The sequence below is a fragment of the Lactuca serriola genome, chromosome 4 (genome assembly GCF_051521515.1).
Source record: "Lactuca serriola cultivar US96UC23 chromosome 4, Lser_US96UC23_V15, whole genome shotgun sequence".
NCBI classification, from domain to species: Eukaryota; Viridiplantae; Streptophyta; class Magnoliopsida; order Asterales; family Asteraceae; genus Lactuca; species Lactuca serriola.
The window spans coordinates 79,444,505-79,459,560 of NC_136411.1; the positions used below are offsets into that span (position 1 = coordinate 79,444,505).

General features: G+C 35.9%; 1 protein-coding gene across 1 annotated transcript; it reads right to left on the bottom strand.

Annotated features, from left to right (window-relative positions):
- Positions 1 to 1,502: 1,502 nt before the first annotated feature.
- Positions 1,503 to 2,695, bottom strand: LOC145100208 (senescence-specific cysteine protease SAG39-like). Its single transcript, XM_079037573.1, has 2 exons — positions 2,257 to 2,695; positions 1,503 to 2,095 (listed from the first exon to the last, which is right to left on the bottom strand). The coding sequence occupies exons 1-2, from the start codon at positions 2,693 to 2,695 to the stop codon at positions 1,503 to 1,505; spliced, it is 1,032 nt and encodes a 343-aa protein (XP_078893699.1).
- Positions 2,696 to 15,056: the final 12,361 nt, after the last annotated feature.

The window sequence follows — 15,056 nt, forward strand, 5'->3', positions numbered from 1 at the left end:
AATATTTAATATATTAATCATTAATAAAAAAATTTATATAGTATATGCGGTGCGCTGCGGTTTTTGAAAACTAATAACCGCACCGCACCACAAATTTGCGGTTTTTGAAAAATAGAGAACTTCACCATCGGTTTTAATTGCGTTTGCGATTTATGCCGTTAATTTTAATTGTGGTGCATGCGGTTTTTGCTTACCCCTATGTATAAGCATAAATGTCATAAGCACCAATATATCCAAGAATGTCACATGAAAGTGGTAAAAGATGCATACTTCACAAGATAAAACCTTTTTAACAAAAGAAGTTGGATCATCCAAGGTAAATTGGTGAAGCTCCATGTAAAATATTGTACGTGGCACCCACAACAACATACAAATTTCATAATCAAAGAACCTAGGTAGAGTAACTATTTTGAAATATACAAATGTGTTACTCTGTTATGTTTTTACCATTTTCACCATAAATATATGGAGGCCTTCATGCGTATATATCCATATGATCATCCATAATTAGCCTATTAAACTGAATCTCGTTAGTCTAAAGTTCGGATATAAAAAACAAGGAAAATGCTAAAATACAACTGACAATTACATACCTCATGTTTAAATATAAGTAATAAACTCATAACCAAGTATCATATGTCAAAAAATACAAATAAAAACAATATTTTTATCTTGGTAGGTTTGGCTTCGATCGAAACTTCAAAAATAACTATGAAACTCATATATTTAGAATCAAATTAACCTAATCCTACACAATTTAAGATGACTTCCACAAAGGGTAGCGATTCTATTGTTCTTTTGAATAACATAATAAATAAATCTAACAAACAACCATAGAAAAACCAAACAATAGAAAGCTAGAAAATTTGGACCAAAAGATGAAGAAACAGGAACAGGAAGAAGCAGCGTATTTTAGAATTGTTACCAATTATATTAGGGTTTTAGTAAAAGAGAGTAGTTGAGAGATATATGAATCCATAGCTATTCCACATATACCTTCTTTGGCACTAATCTCTTTGCATCATTATGTATCCACTAAATAGGTCTATAGAGACAGGTTGCTTCCGACTTTATGCCCTTATAAAGAGATAAAATAACTTTAGGTACTAAAGCGATTATCCCTACGAACATTGCGGTGCATCTATGTCATTTCCCCTTAGTAGTTAATATGTCATGACCATTTTTTGACGGGATGTGTTTGTTTGTTTTGTGTTTCGTGTTTTTTTGTTTTTTTATTTGAATATTTTTTTTATAACCCAAACTTATCTAAATTAAGGATTAGCCCCCGGCTATATTCTACATTGTATTGAGATATAGAATATACGAAGAAAACTTGCATTTGATTATGAGTAGATTTATATTAATTAACAAGTATATAATTTGTGTAACATAGATTACAAGGACCAGAATACAATAATTACATATATATACATATGGACATGCAGATAGCCGTGCTTCGTGTGTTTAATTCAGGTTATAAAAGGCAAGTATAAACTGGAGATCTAAGCAGTTGGATACGATGAATCCATAGCTATTCCACATAGACCTTCTTTGGCACTAACATCTCTTTGCATCATTATGTATCCACTATCCCCCCAGCTGGCACCCCACGAATTTTTTACCAACCAGTACTTCATTCCATCATCGGTCACTCCATATCCAACTGCTGTAACACCATGGTCAAGATCAGTTCCACAATCCCCAGTAAACACGCCACCTGAATAGAACTGGAAACCCATGCCACTGGCATCAATGGAAACTGATATGGGTTGATTGGCGACTGCCTGTAACAATGCGGATTCACTGTTGGCTGGCACTTTTTCATACCCAGTAATGGTGGCAGCATGGACAGCTTCTTCCTTGGTGTTGCAGGTTCCATCTGCTGCCTGATATGGGTAAGCCACCTCGGTGTTGATGCCTTTGTTTTTAAAGATAAACTCAAAGCCATCTTCCATCTCCCCACCATCGCATCCTTGATCTACACCACTCCTGTCACAGTCCACTAGCTCTTGCTCAGACAGTGAAATTAGTTTTCCAGTTGTCAGCTGAGTAATTCCTTCCGTTGCAGCGATAGTTGAAAATGCCCAACAGCTTCCTATAGAATAAAAAACACTAAACTATATATAACCAGGATATTTACGTATTGCCAATAGTGTAGAAATCAGTTTTTATGTTTTTTGTTGTTTCTTTTATCGTTATATGCTTTATATTATATACAAATTTAACCACGATTACATTAAGTCATTATCAACGTACCACATTGGCCTTGATCTTTAACTGGGGTAACAGCTCCTTTCTTTCTCCAATCCATGCTAGGTGGCACGGCAGTCACGTTTTCATACCTAAAAGGTGGTGTTCTTGCTGATCTTTTGTTTGATGAAAACTTATATCCATTACGAGCGGCTTTGAACTCTTCATTGGTTTGGTCTGCAAATTTGTTAATCGCTACTTTGTAAGACTGGTTTTCAGCAGTATTGAAGGATTCGATGAATTCTACGTTGTCCTTGAATATGTTGAAGCGCATTTTCTTTTCTGCGTCATCCTGGTACACGCGTCCATAGCGTACCATCCACAGCTCATGTCTCTCAGAGATGGATACATCACTTAACATTCGGCACGTAACTCCTGAAGACCACATCCCTACAACAAGAAGAAAGGCGATAAGATGCATTATTTTGAGAGACGAAAGGCCCATTGGTTACACGTTTGATGCCTTCAGGATTGTTTTGGAATAGCCAACTGTTTTAGGTTTTTGAGTTTCGTAGCATCATGTATGAGATTTATATAGGACGAGATTCTGGTTTATTAAACATTTTCTTTGGCGTGGAGGAGGCAACTAATATGATGCAACTCAAAAAGCATCTGTTTTTTTAGTTGACTGCAACGGAAATGTACATGCTCCGACAAGTATGTCTAACGTAGACGAACAGACGATACATATATATATTCAAGAAAACTATTGTGTTTTTATGCAAATTTTTTTAAAACTTACCAACGTTATGTTTTATTTATCTGCTCTACCTTCGAAACCACGGCTATCGGCCGGCTTCAGTTTCCCTCTAGTTTCCCTGTGATCATCTTTTGATTTTGGATATTGATGCCTTAAAACTATATTAATATATATTAACTCCCACCAAACAAAAATTACTTCCCTACCGCTCCCCACACTTTATTATTATTAACGAGAAGGGATAATCTACCTTATTTTAAATTGATTTTGTTTCCTTTGGTATTTCCTTGTTTATTTGTATTTATACTGTTATAATTCTTCGTAAAATTATCAATAAAAACAAGCGGTTAGTATCTCTCATATGGCATCAGCCTAGAAAGATCCATCCATTTTCACAAAAACACTACCCTTGCCTCCCTTTATTCTTCTCGCCTTCTCTGTTTGTCGATCTCAATGGCTACTCAATGACAACTCGTCTTTCTATGCTAAGTTGTTAACTATTAGACTTTCATCCTCCAACTATCTTGTATGGAGAAATCAAATTTATCCCTTTCTCTCTCATCAAAACCTTCTACATCACATTGATGGTTCATCTTCCCCCTCCCATGCTCTTGAAGACAAGGAATCTCCCAATCATGGATAGTCATTATGGTTTAAAAAAGAAACAATTATGCATCTTATTCAATCCTATTTAATAGAGGAAGCCATGGCTGAGATTATTGGCATTAAACCTATCGAGACCTATGGACAACCCTTGAACGTGCATACAATCAAAACTCTATTGAAACTCCATGAAACTCAGTTTTGAAATATTTTAATATAATACGATATGCTTATTTTATGCGTAAATTACATGTTTGGTGCCTATTTTCAATTAACTTGGACTGTCCTTTATATCATAAAAATATGCACACTTCGTCCTGGGATACGTTAATAGACCTAAAAATACTATTTTTTTTTCTTATCTATATTTTTTCCTGATTTTTTTTCTATATTTTTTATTATTGATAAAAATTTTAAAAAAGAAAAGGGGGTCCACTACCACAATCTCTTAATCTCTACCCTAATATCACCTACACCACCATTTCATCTTCCATTTCTGTAGAGTTGTTGAGCTAGAGAGAAAGGGCCACCATCGACGAAGCAACCATCACCACAAACCACCGCTTCTGATATATCTGTCCCCCTTTCCTCTGGTTAGCATCGGACCTCCACTCCAACCAACACACTTCACATGCACGCCGCCATCGACATCTATACACCATCATAACCATCTTCACCCTCACCATCACCGACATAAAAGGAAGAGCATATATGTTATTTTTCGCCTCTATATCAGTTCAAAACCAGGCTCTACATCCATCTTCATTCGAAACCCTAGATCTGAGGTGGTGGTTGTATAGATCGGAGGTACTTCCCGTTGGAGTACCACCAAAGCTTATGGTCCGCAATATCAAAATTAGACACATCTCGAAACTGGATGTTATATAAGTAAATGTGAAATATTATATAACATCCAGTTTCGAGATGTGTCTATTTTCGATATTGCAAACCATAATTTGATTAAGCAAAAGTCTCGGACTTCAAGGGATAAAATTTAGACATTTATTAGATGTTGATAATGTTGGTTAAACAATTTTTGCCTCTGATTATGTATTGGAGCTAAAAGGGGTAAAGTGGGTAAAAGTGATAGTTTTGACTTTTGTATGTATTAATGAATTACGTTATGTATTCATCAAGTCAAAAGTGATTATATAGAGTTATCAGGCTTGTTAATACATTTGTGTGCATATAAAGAACAATGAAAATGAGTTTAGAACGAAGAATTTATGATAACTTGAAGTTAGAATGGAATCTAAGAAATGCATCTCCATGGCGTGGTAAGAAGGTTATCAAATGCAAGATGAGCTATGTAACCGATTCCCAAAAGATTAGGTTTCCCCCTTATTTGAAGGCCCAATCTTCATGTGTTAATTCATTTTCAACCTCCATCATGTCAAAAAGCTCCTTGGGAGCAAACCCTAGCCTCCTTTTTCATAAATTGAGCTCCCCCTCTCTCCTCTCATCCATGTTCTTGTATTTTTATGAATTTAGAGTGTTGTATTCTTGAATGACTTGGTTTTTAGGCTTTACAATTGAATTAATCATCCCATATTCCTTTTTTGGACCTTGGTAAGTTCCAAAGATTCAAGCTTTATTGGTTTTCATCTTTAGATCCATTTGTATTTGGTGTTTTTGTCCATTTCATGAATTTATGGTCTCTTTATGGTAGATCTAGGGATTTTGGACAAGTCCATGGTCTTAGAATCATATTAGACTTCAGATTTAATCTTTTGGTCAAGTTTAAAGAGCATGCATGAGCTCTCTTTACTCCATGCATAAAGGAAGTGAGATTTTGGACATTTAAGAAACTATGGTTTTAGATCTAGTTGGTTTAGGATGTTTGAATGGATCAAGTTGGAAAATATATCGCTTAAGACATCATTTGGATTCAGATCTGGAGGTTGGATACTAGGACTTAATGGATTAAGTCATTTTGTAGTTGTTTGATCAAGCCAACCGCAAAGCGGTTGTTCAGGGGACTCGACACGATTTTTAGGTTTTCTGATGCATGCCTGTTAATATGAATACCTAACCGTTTTGTCCTTTTATGTCCACAGTGTGGTTAATATGTAATTTCCATTCACCTTTTTATTAAAAAAATTACAATTGATGTTAATGGGTATCGTTTAAGTACCTGGAGATGTACAAGAGATCAATCAAACATCCAAATAGCTTTCAGTGCAACAAAAATAAGCTTCTAATAGCTACCAGTTTGTGAGAGTAATTGGTTTTAATCTGATAGGACTATGTTTCGTGGATCTGCATACCTAATTCAAAACACGTGCATATAAATATCAGTAGGGAAGACATACAATTAGGGGAAATGCTTAATTCTTTATAATTGATAGAAATGTACCGAAAGCAAAAACTTATAACAAAGGAATGAAAATGTAAGCTACTTATACTCTAAAATGAAGCTAAATTAGATTTATGCCATTTAATCGCCTCAAGAATTAGACTCCATAAACTCCTTCATATTATTTGCAAGATTGGTCCTCAACGGCGATTTTGTAATAGAGGGTGCAACATGAGTACGTTGTGTGTACACCTTGGTAAGTTAGGCATACTTGGCCTCGTACGCATACACTGGGGGTACATATTGGCATGCAGGGCGTACGCAACTTCGACTCAACCCTAATATTTAGGGCTTGTGCACTATATAAGCACCATTATAATAGCCCCAAAACCTTTCCTCTTATCAGCCTCCATTCCAAAATCAACCCTCCTTGCAAACCCAAATCTAATTTTAGCATTTTGAGCTTTTGGAGTGAATAGTGGGCTTTCTTGGTTGTGAAGGAAGATCATCAAGGAAGTGGCTTTTGTCTCAAAACTTTGGATCCAACATTTTCTCTTCATTGTGCATCTTGTGGAGGTAAAAAGCTTCAACCTTGGTGTATGTTTCTTATGGATCTAGTTTTAGCTCAAAGTTGTCACCTTTTTGTCCCAAACTTGATCCTTGTAAGTAGGAGATACTCCAAGACGTTTGAGTTATCCTTTCAACGGTTTTAGGGTGTGCTAAGTCATAAAAATGTGTTTTTGGTCACTAGTTTCTCTCCATTCATGGGCTAGAGTGTCTTAATTAATAAGTAAATTAGGGTTTTTGGAGCTAAGGTATTAATAGTCATGCTAAACCATAAATTTGGAAACTTTATGGTTAAGGACATCTTTTTGAGCCTAGATCTGAATTTTGGACGTAAATACTTAAAGATTAAGCACTTACCGGGTAAGGTGGTGAGCAGCAGCGTATGCTTGGCATACCAAGGGGTACGCTGCACGTACGTGGTCACCTCCCTGATCCTTGGTCAACCGCATAGTACTCCCCATGTATGTAAGGAGTACTTCCCACGTACTTAGCGAGTCAACTCGGTTGACTCAGTTGACATTGACTTGGATTTTACTAGGGTTCGACTTAAGGGTATTTTAAGTATTTTCACCTATATGCTGAGATTGTATCCTTTAATTTATTAAGGTGATTTGTAGCGTTGATCTTGGAGTGGTGTGCTATTCAGTTTTCTTATATGTGTGTGAGGTGAGTTTTCTCACTATATTCATGGGTTGAAGGCACTTTTTGGGTTTTTTTATTTAAAAATCCGGTTTCACAACCGGTAAAATTAACAACGGAAGCTTTAAAATTGTTGAATAAAATTAAAACTATTTTACCCACCAAGGATCATTTTGCAAGAGTTCGAAAGATTAAAACAACCATAGAATAGAAAACATAACAACCTTTGAAGACTTTGATCATCATGGGAGGTTGGAAGTCGATGAAGTGTGGCATGAAACTCTAAAGCGAGAGTTCTCTACAAGTATCCACCAAGCAAGAGTATAACCATCGAAACATGCTAGTATTCACTTGTAATTTGTTGTACATAAGCCTTTGAAATATATACCAAATATATCTTCAAAGGAGAAGCAACAAAGGGACTTTCTTCTACATCAAAATGCAAGAGAATGGAGGAGAAGAAGAGAGCCAAAACTCGAAATTTTGGCAGCCCTATAGAGCACTTGATGATCTCGGTTTTATGGCCAAGAGAAGAAGAAGAAGAAGAAGAAGAAGAAGAAGAAGAAAAAGAAGAAGAAGAAGAAGTTTTGCTTGAAGTGTAAGAACTCTCACACTAAATCTTCATTCCCATGCTTATTTATATAGACAAAAAGCAAGAAAGGGCCATACTTTCTATCTAATCAAAGCATGGTCTCAAAGGACAAGCATGCTTGAATATAATAACCAAAACACCATCACCTAGCTATGCCCTAGCTATTTTCGGCCCATGATGGTCAAAAAGAGAGAGTATGGTGTGTCTAATATTATATTCCCATGACTAGACATATATATATATATATATATATATATATATATATACACACCCACACACCACCTTTTTTAAAAGTCTTATCCTCTATAAAAAAGTGATTCCAATATATATAACATGTAACTAGTCTTATAAAAATATCTCTTTTATATAAAACTACAGTTTATATAAATAAACTCCAACTAGTTTATTAAGATATAAATATAACTTATAAATAATCATACTTTGCGATATATTTCATAAGTTTTTATTTCTCCAATAAATATTATTTTCACAAATAATAAATTCCGAACTAGTAAAATATTATTTCCATGAAATAATAATTTTCCAATTAAATACACGTGTTGATGTATTTATTAATAATTGAATTATTCTAATAAATAATCAATCGACGGTAACTTGTTATATGGTGTGACCCTATAGAATCATATATTATTAGCAATATCATTCTATAATGACTCTTAGGCATACTAGATCTTTAAGTACTAATGTTGGCCCATTACTTTTTATATGGAATGCTAGTTTTCTATGTGATACATGCATGAAATATCAGGATCTGGCCCCTCGTAATTGTATGAAAAACCAAGATTTAGCCCCTGATACTTGTGTGTATGACCTAAATTTGGCCCTCGACATTGCAAGGAAAGATCATGGGGGTAGCCCATAATATTTGTATGTAAGACCGGGATTTGGCCCTCGATGTTACAAGGAAAAACCATAGGGGTAGCTCATGGCACTTGTATGTTTTAGGTATGTGGTATTTTGGGGAACTCTTTGACAACCCAAAAATTTCCGTTAGTTTTAACGTCAAAAATTAGCCAAATTTATCCCGAAAATATTTTTGACCGGATTTAAACCCGTTGGAATATTTTAAATAATATTCGTCAAGCGAACCAAAATTAAGGCGGTATAATTTTAAAATTTGCCGTGATTAATAATAGTTGTGAAAAACCCCGTTCGCGGTTAGTGTCAGGTGAACCCCAGTCAGGCCATAAACTCCACCCTATATAAGGGAGGAGTGGGTTTCATTCCCACTTTTTTTTTCCACCTTAGACTCTCTCTCTACTTTCTCTCTCTACAAAATGGGTTTTGGTCAAAAATCGCCCCTTCGAGCTTCAAATCGGTAAGTTAACCTCCCTAGCTTGTTGTTCATCTCATCTATCTTTCAAATTCGTGGCTTAATCACCCAAAACCCTCAAGAACATGAGTTTATGGTCCAAGAACAACTTCATGGACCGTAAACACTCATAATGGGGTTTTAATGCTCAAAAACCCTTCCAAACCACTTCTAATGCTTAGCAATAACTTAAAGGCTTACACGAAAGGACTTAGAACACCAAAATCGGGACAAATGGGGAGTAAACATGAGTTTACGGTCTAGGAACATCCTTAGACCGTAAACCCATCGCCATGGACCATAAACACTTGTTTAAGTGTTAAACTACCCCTCAAACACCTCCAAGAGCTTCCATGAACTTCCTTGAGTGCATAGAACCTTATTTTCCTTCATCATATGCACCAAAGCATACAAAAATATGTCACACTTGATTTTAACGCCCAAGAAGGTTCTTGGACCGTAAACTCCCATTCGTAGACCATAAACACCCCCAAAGGGTGTTAAAGTGCCCTTAACACTTTGTATGGCTTGGGGTTGGACCTAGAACTTCGTATGCTTAACCTACAACCACCAAAATACATGATTTATGTACTAACATGAGTTTACTGCCATAAAATCATGTGTTTAAGGTAGTAAACTCCCCAAGAACATCTTCTTAGACCGTAAACACCTTTCCAAGGTGTTTAATTGCCCTAAACACCTTCCTATGCTCATAAAAGTGACTAGAACCTTACATGCATGAGTTAGAACTACCAAACAACAAAATAAATGGCCAAACATGAGTTTACGATCTTAAACTCATGTGTTTACAGCCGTAAACTCCTCAAGGAGTTTCAATGGACCGTAAACTCCTCAAATGGTCCATTTTGAGGCCTTAAACCCTTCATAAGCCCTAGAATTGAACCTAGCCTAATTCCACAAGTGTTATAAGACCTTAATGCATCAAAGAACACACCATCCATGAGTTTACGGCCGTAAACTAATGGGGATAAGTTCTTAGGGCCGTAAACTCAATAAAGAGTTTACTCTTGAAGAGTAAACTCCCTATCTAGGCCTTACACACCCTTAGATGTTACCCGGGACACTCCTAGCGCTTGACCAAAGTGTTTTCCGCATTTTAGGATGCGTATACGTGTTTAATTAGTATTATATTTACTAATTGTATGTAAACATATGTCATCATATGTTAATAGGTCACTAAGTGTGTTCAAGTCTTTACTTGACACCGAGCACCCAACCGACACTTTCGTTCGATCCGCTTACAACAGGTGAGTTCATACCCTTGAAGTAACCTTTTAAATGTTTTTACATGCTTTTATGGGGGGGAATACAAATTAAAACATGACAGTTATCATATCAATCACATGTGATTGATAACCCGCATGCACAAGGATTTATTACACTGTCAACTGTTTTACCTAGTATGATACTGTAAATGTTTTTTTTCCAAAACATCTTTACTTGTTCAAATCTTTTCTCAAATTGTCTCTCGCGCTGTATGTTTTACTTCAAATTCAATTACAGCAGTATTTTAAACAAAGGTGTTCTTTACTTATATTGTTTTATCAAAGTTATAATCCAGACTTGTTTATGAAAGATTTTCAAGGGTTTCTAAAGGTTTTCAAAATTATTTTACAAAAGAATACAAAGTCATGATTTTCTTAAGTGTAAAGGTTTTTCCAAAGTTTTCATCAAAGTTTTCTTCCATGTTTTTATACTTCTTTAGATACTACTACTTAGTTATTCCACTACTTCGTTAAATGCTCCTACTTAGTTAAATGCTACTACTTCGTTAAAAGCTTCTACTTTGTGAAACGCTTCTACTTTATTAACGCTTCTACTTCGTGAAATGCTTCTACTTTATTAACGCTTCTACTTTGTTAACGCTTCTACTTCGTGAAACGCTCCTACTTCGTTAATGCTACTACTTCGTTAAACACTTCTACTTAGTTAAATGCTTCTGCGTCGTTAAATGCATGCATGTACCTGTATAGTTATATAAATGATGTTTAAAGGACTTAGGAAGGCTAGTTAGCCCTATTTCCTTTTCCTCGTTTGGATGTGGTCTGGTGGGATCGAATATTCGTCCGAAGGTCGTTTAAACATTAATTATATATCAAGTATACATGTATAGACATGAAGGTTTACATCAATCAGTTCAGTTGTGAGTCTCTACCGTTAGTCTAGCGCCTCTAATAGAATTCAGATTACGAGATGCATCTTCAAGACACGGATCTCCCGTCGTCGAGTTGGTAACCAGAGTCTCCTGTAGGGAGAGTGGGCATTGTATGTATAGCTCTATACGGGATTGACACCCCCCGCAACCTGACTGCTAGCTACAGTCTACGACCTACCAAGCTAAGGGGTGACAAATGTCATATTTACACCGATGTTTGCAGGGCGTCAAGTACTCTAGTGACGATTAGTATGGTTACGAGTATCTCCATGTTTACCTTATAATTCATGGCCTTAAGGTAACGATAATTAACACTGTATGCTGGAAACACACTCTTAGAATTACTCTTTGTTTTAGACCTTGCTAGCTGTATCTTTCATTTTATACTGTCTGGGGTCTGTGTTTCTCTGTTTTAGACCTTGCTAGATGTATCTTTCATTTGATACTGTCTGGGGTCTGTGTTTCTTTGTTTTAGACCTTGCTAGCCGTATCATACATTTGATACCTTCTGGGGTCTGTGTTTCTTTATGTTAGACTGAGCCAGGCGTATCATTCATTCGATACTCTCCTAGAGTCTATGATTTCTTTTGCCTTAGTCAGCAGTATTTCCTGCTGAGGCATATGTTATTTTCCCTAATGTTTTTACTAGTTATATTCTCCTACTTCCTTTAAAATCAAATACTGTATTTTGGTAATGATAGTATTTCAGGGAAAATTACTCTTTAAGACCTAACTCTGTCGGGTCTTGGTAGAAGACTGCTTTTATTTAGAAAATATAGGATTTTCTGAAAAAGACTCTAATACACCGTTGATTCTAAACTAGTACTTCTATAAAGTTATTTTGAATAAAATGCTTGCTTACACAAATGACACTAAATACTTATGAACTCACCAACATTTATAAAAATGTTGATACTCGCTTTCAAAATAACTTGTATTCTCAGGTCAGCAATAGACAGGTACATCCCAGGAGCTTTTGTTGAAGACAGTTTAGTACCGAGATGCAACTATAGTATTTTCTGTATTACTTTGATGCTTCTATGCAATGTAAACTGTGTAAAACTATTACTATTAATGCAATGGTTGTTGTACTTTGATTACTATACTGCATATGTTGTGATACTTGACATGACGTCATCCACCCCAGAACGTTTCCGCCGTTCCGGTTTTAGGGTGTGACAAACTCACTAAGCTTTGTGCTTACAGTTTGTGTTTATGGTTTCAGGTACTTTTGATTCAAAAGGGAAGGACCCGACGTGATGGCACCACATCCTCCCCTCATGATTTCCGCAAATGAAATAACTGTACTATGATTTTATGAATGTTTTGACTTGATGTTGGTTTTGAAAAGTTAATGGATGATTTGATGGACTTTTAAATGAAAAATTTTATTACCATTTTCAGGACATTACAAGTTGGTATCAGAGCCTTGTTTTGAGGTATTTGGATACACTTTCGGGTGTGTGAGAACTCAAACTGAAGAAATGTTATTTTTTAAAAAAAAATGAAGTTAAAATTCTAAAAATATTTTTTGTAAGAAGAAGGGATGCGATGTGTGCAATCATCCGTGCTCCAAAAATTGGTTCTCAAATTACGCATATATATATATATATATATATATATATATATATATATATATATATATATATATATATATATATATGTATTATAAGTAGTATGTTTGATATGAAAATTGCATGCTAGATTAGGGCTAAGGATATCTTCAGGTATCATATGATACTATGATAGAATTTCCTGATTTGTGTGATGCCTTATAGCCTGGTGGAACTTGATGTTATGTATTACTTGGAATTGATATCAGCTCAGTTAATTGCTAAGTGTATTCTTTCAAAGTTGTATACGATTAGGAGTGTATAACCCTATAATGATCAATTTGGACTCATTTCCTGTTCCTTTTTTGGTTGTCTACTTAGGGTAGAATCATCATTTGACAGTCTATGTGATCCTATTTTGTGTATAACTTGCATGCATAAGGCAACCAACGGTGTTGATTGAGTATCTTGGTATTGCGAGTGGTGAGAGTTGAGAATTCGTAGGAAAGTCTAGGACATGTATGTTGTATAACATTAGATTGGTATATTGTTTTACTGTGGTGACTTAGAGGAATTCAGACCGACCTTGAAGAAGGTACATGTAGGTGTGAAAGGTGGTATTGGGCCCGTACTACTAGTTGCACAGGACATGTACCTGAGACAAGTGCTGACATGCAAACTCTAAGGAGGCCTATGGAGATCCTGAGTTTTTTGGGGCTTAGGACCCCATTTCTAGTCGACACTAGATCGTTGAAATGGAGAATGCCCATCGAATGAGTTTTTCCCTGAGCGGGAAAAGGTTGGATTTGCATCCTGCCTACTGAGGGACCGAGCATGAGACTGGTGGGAGATGGTTAGCCGAGAAGTAGGGTTAGCGGCAGTGGCAATCATGACCTGGGAAGATTTTGTTCAGAGATTTTAGAGGGAGTTTGCAGCAGCTATTGAGGTGCAGTGGCTGGTGAGGGAGTTCTAGGACCTTAGCCAGATTACTGAGACTGTGCCAGAGATTACTGACATATTCTAGGAGAGGACTTTGTTGGTCCCTCGGTATGTTGCGGATGAGGAAATGAGGAAAAGAAGATACCATGACATGTTGACGGAGGATATCTGGGAGTTCATGAGCTTTTTAGGGTGCAAGACCCTAAAAATATAATCGAGAAGGCCCGTGAGCGGGAGATTGAGTTGGAGTTTCGGACCAACCAGAAGTCGAAGCAGGTACATATAGTTGTGGGCCATGCGAAGAAGCCCAAGAATTTTAATCCTCGTATTAGAGGCTAACAAGGTTGGGACCGTTGCTGCAAGCGACACTGTGGGGGCATGTCGAGCGGTAGGTTCAGGTTGTTATAGTTGTATCCAGTTGGGCCACATGAATAGGGACTACCCCAATAATGCTCTGATTTCCTTCCATTGCAATCACACCGTCCATAAAAAGGTTGAATGCACGAGATTGTTAAGGGGAGTTGTAGCGGTGCATATGTGATCCACATTGAGGATTACTGATTTCCGTTAGGGCAAGGCGGAGGCTCCTGTGCTGAAGAACAGGGCATTTCAGCTGACCACCGATGAGGCTCGTGCAGCGCCGGATGTGGTTAATGGTATGTATTTTATCCCTATCTTTTATTTCTTTCTTTGTTTATGCTTATGATCGTTCTTAAATATGAAAATCTAAGATCTTCTAGGGTTTCCTTCGTGGTCTATTGTGACACCTCTACATTATCATAGCCCAAGCCCATGAACTTCTAAGGTTGCATGAAGATTTTCAAAAAGAAATTTTACAAAACAAGGTGTTTTAGATACCAATCTTTATTTTAAAATACTATCATTTCTAAAAAGTATGTATATTGAACATATATGATCCAAAATGAGATTTACTTATAAAAAATTGTGATTCAAAAACTTTATAATTCAACTTGTTTATGATCCTTAATTTGTTTTTATCTAAAAACATTGATTCAAATATTTTATGATCATTAATTATTATATATTTTATAATTCAAAAAATATAATGATCGGAATTTTTTCCTGGTCATTTTTTTTAATTCAATTTATTATTATCCAAAATCATATGATTAAAAAATAATATGATCTAAAATTATATGATGCAAAATATGATTAAAAATTTTAATGATCAAAAAATATATGATCGAAAATGGTAAGGTCCAAAATTTTATGACACAAAAATATATGATACATTAAATTGTTATGATTCAGAATTTTTTATAAATGTTAAACTTTAAAGACTCGAACTGATATCTAATTGAAAAAAGACAAAATTGCAAATTTGGTCCCTGTGGTATGTCCAAACTAGCATGTTTGGTCCAAAATGGGTTTGGCTTGCAAAGATGGT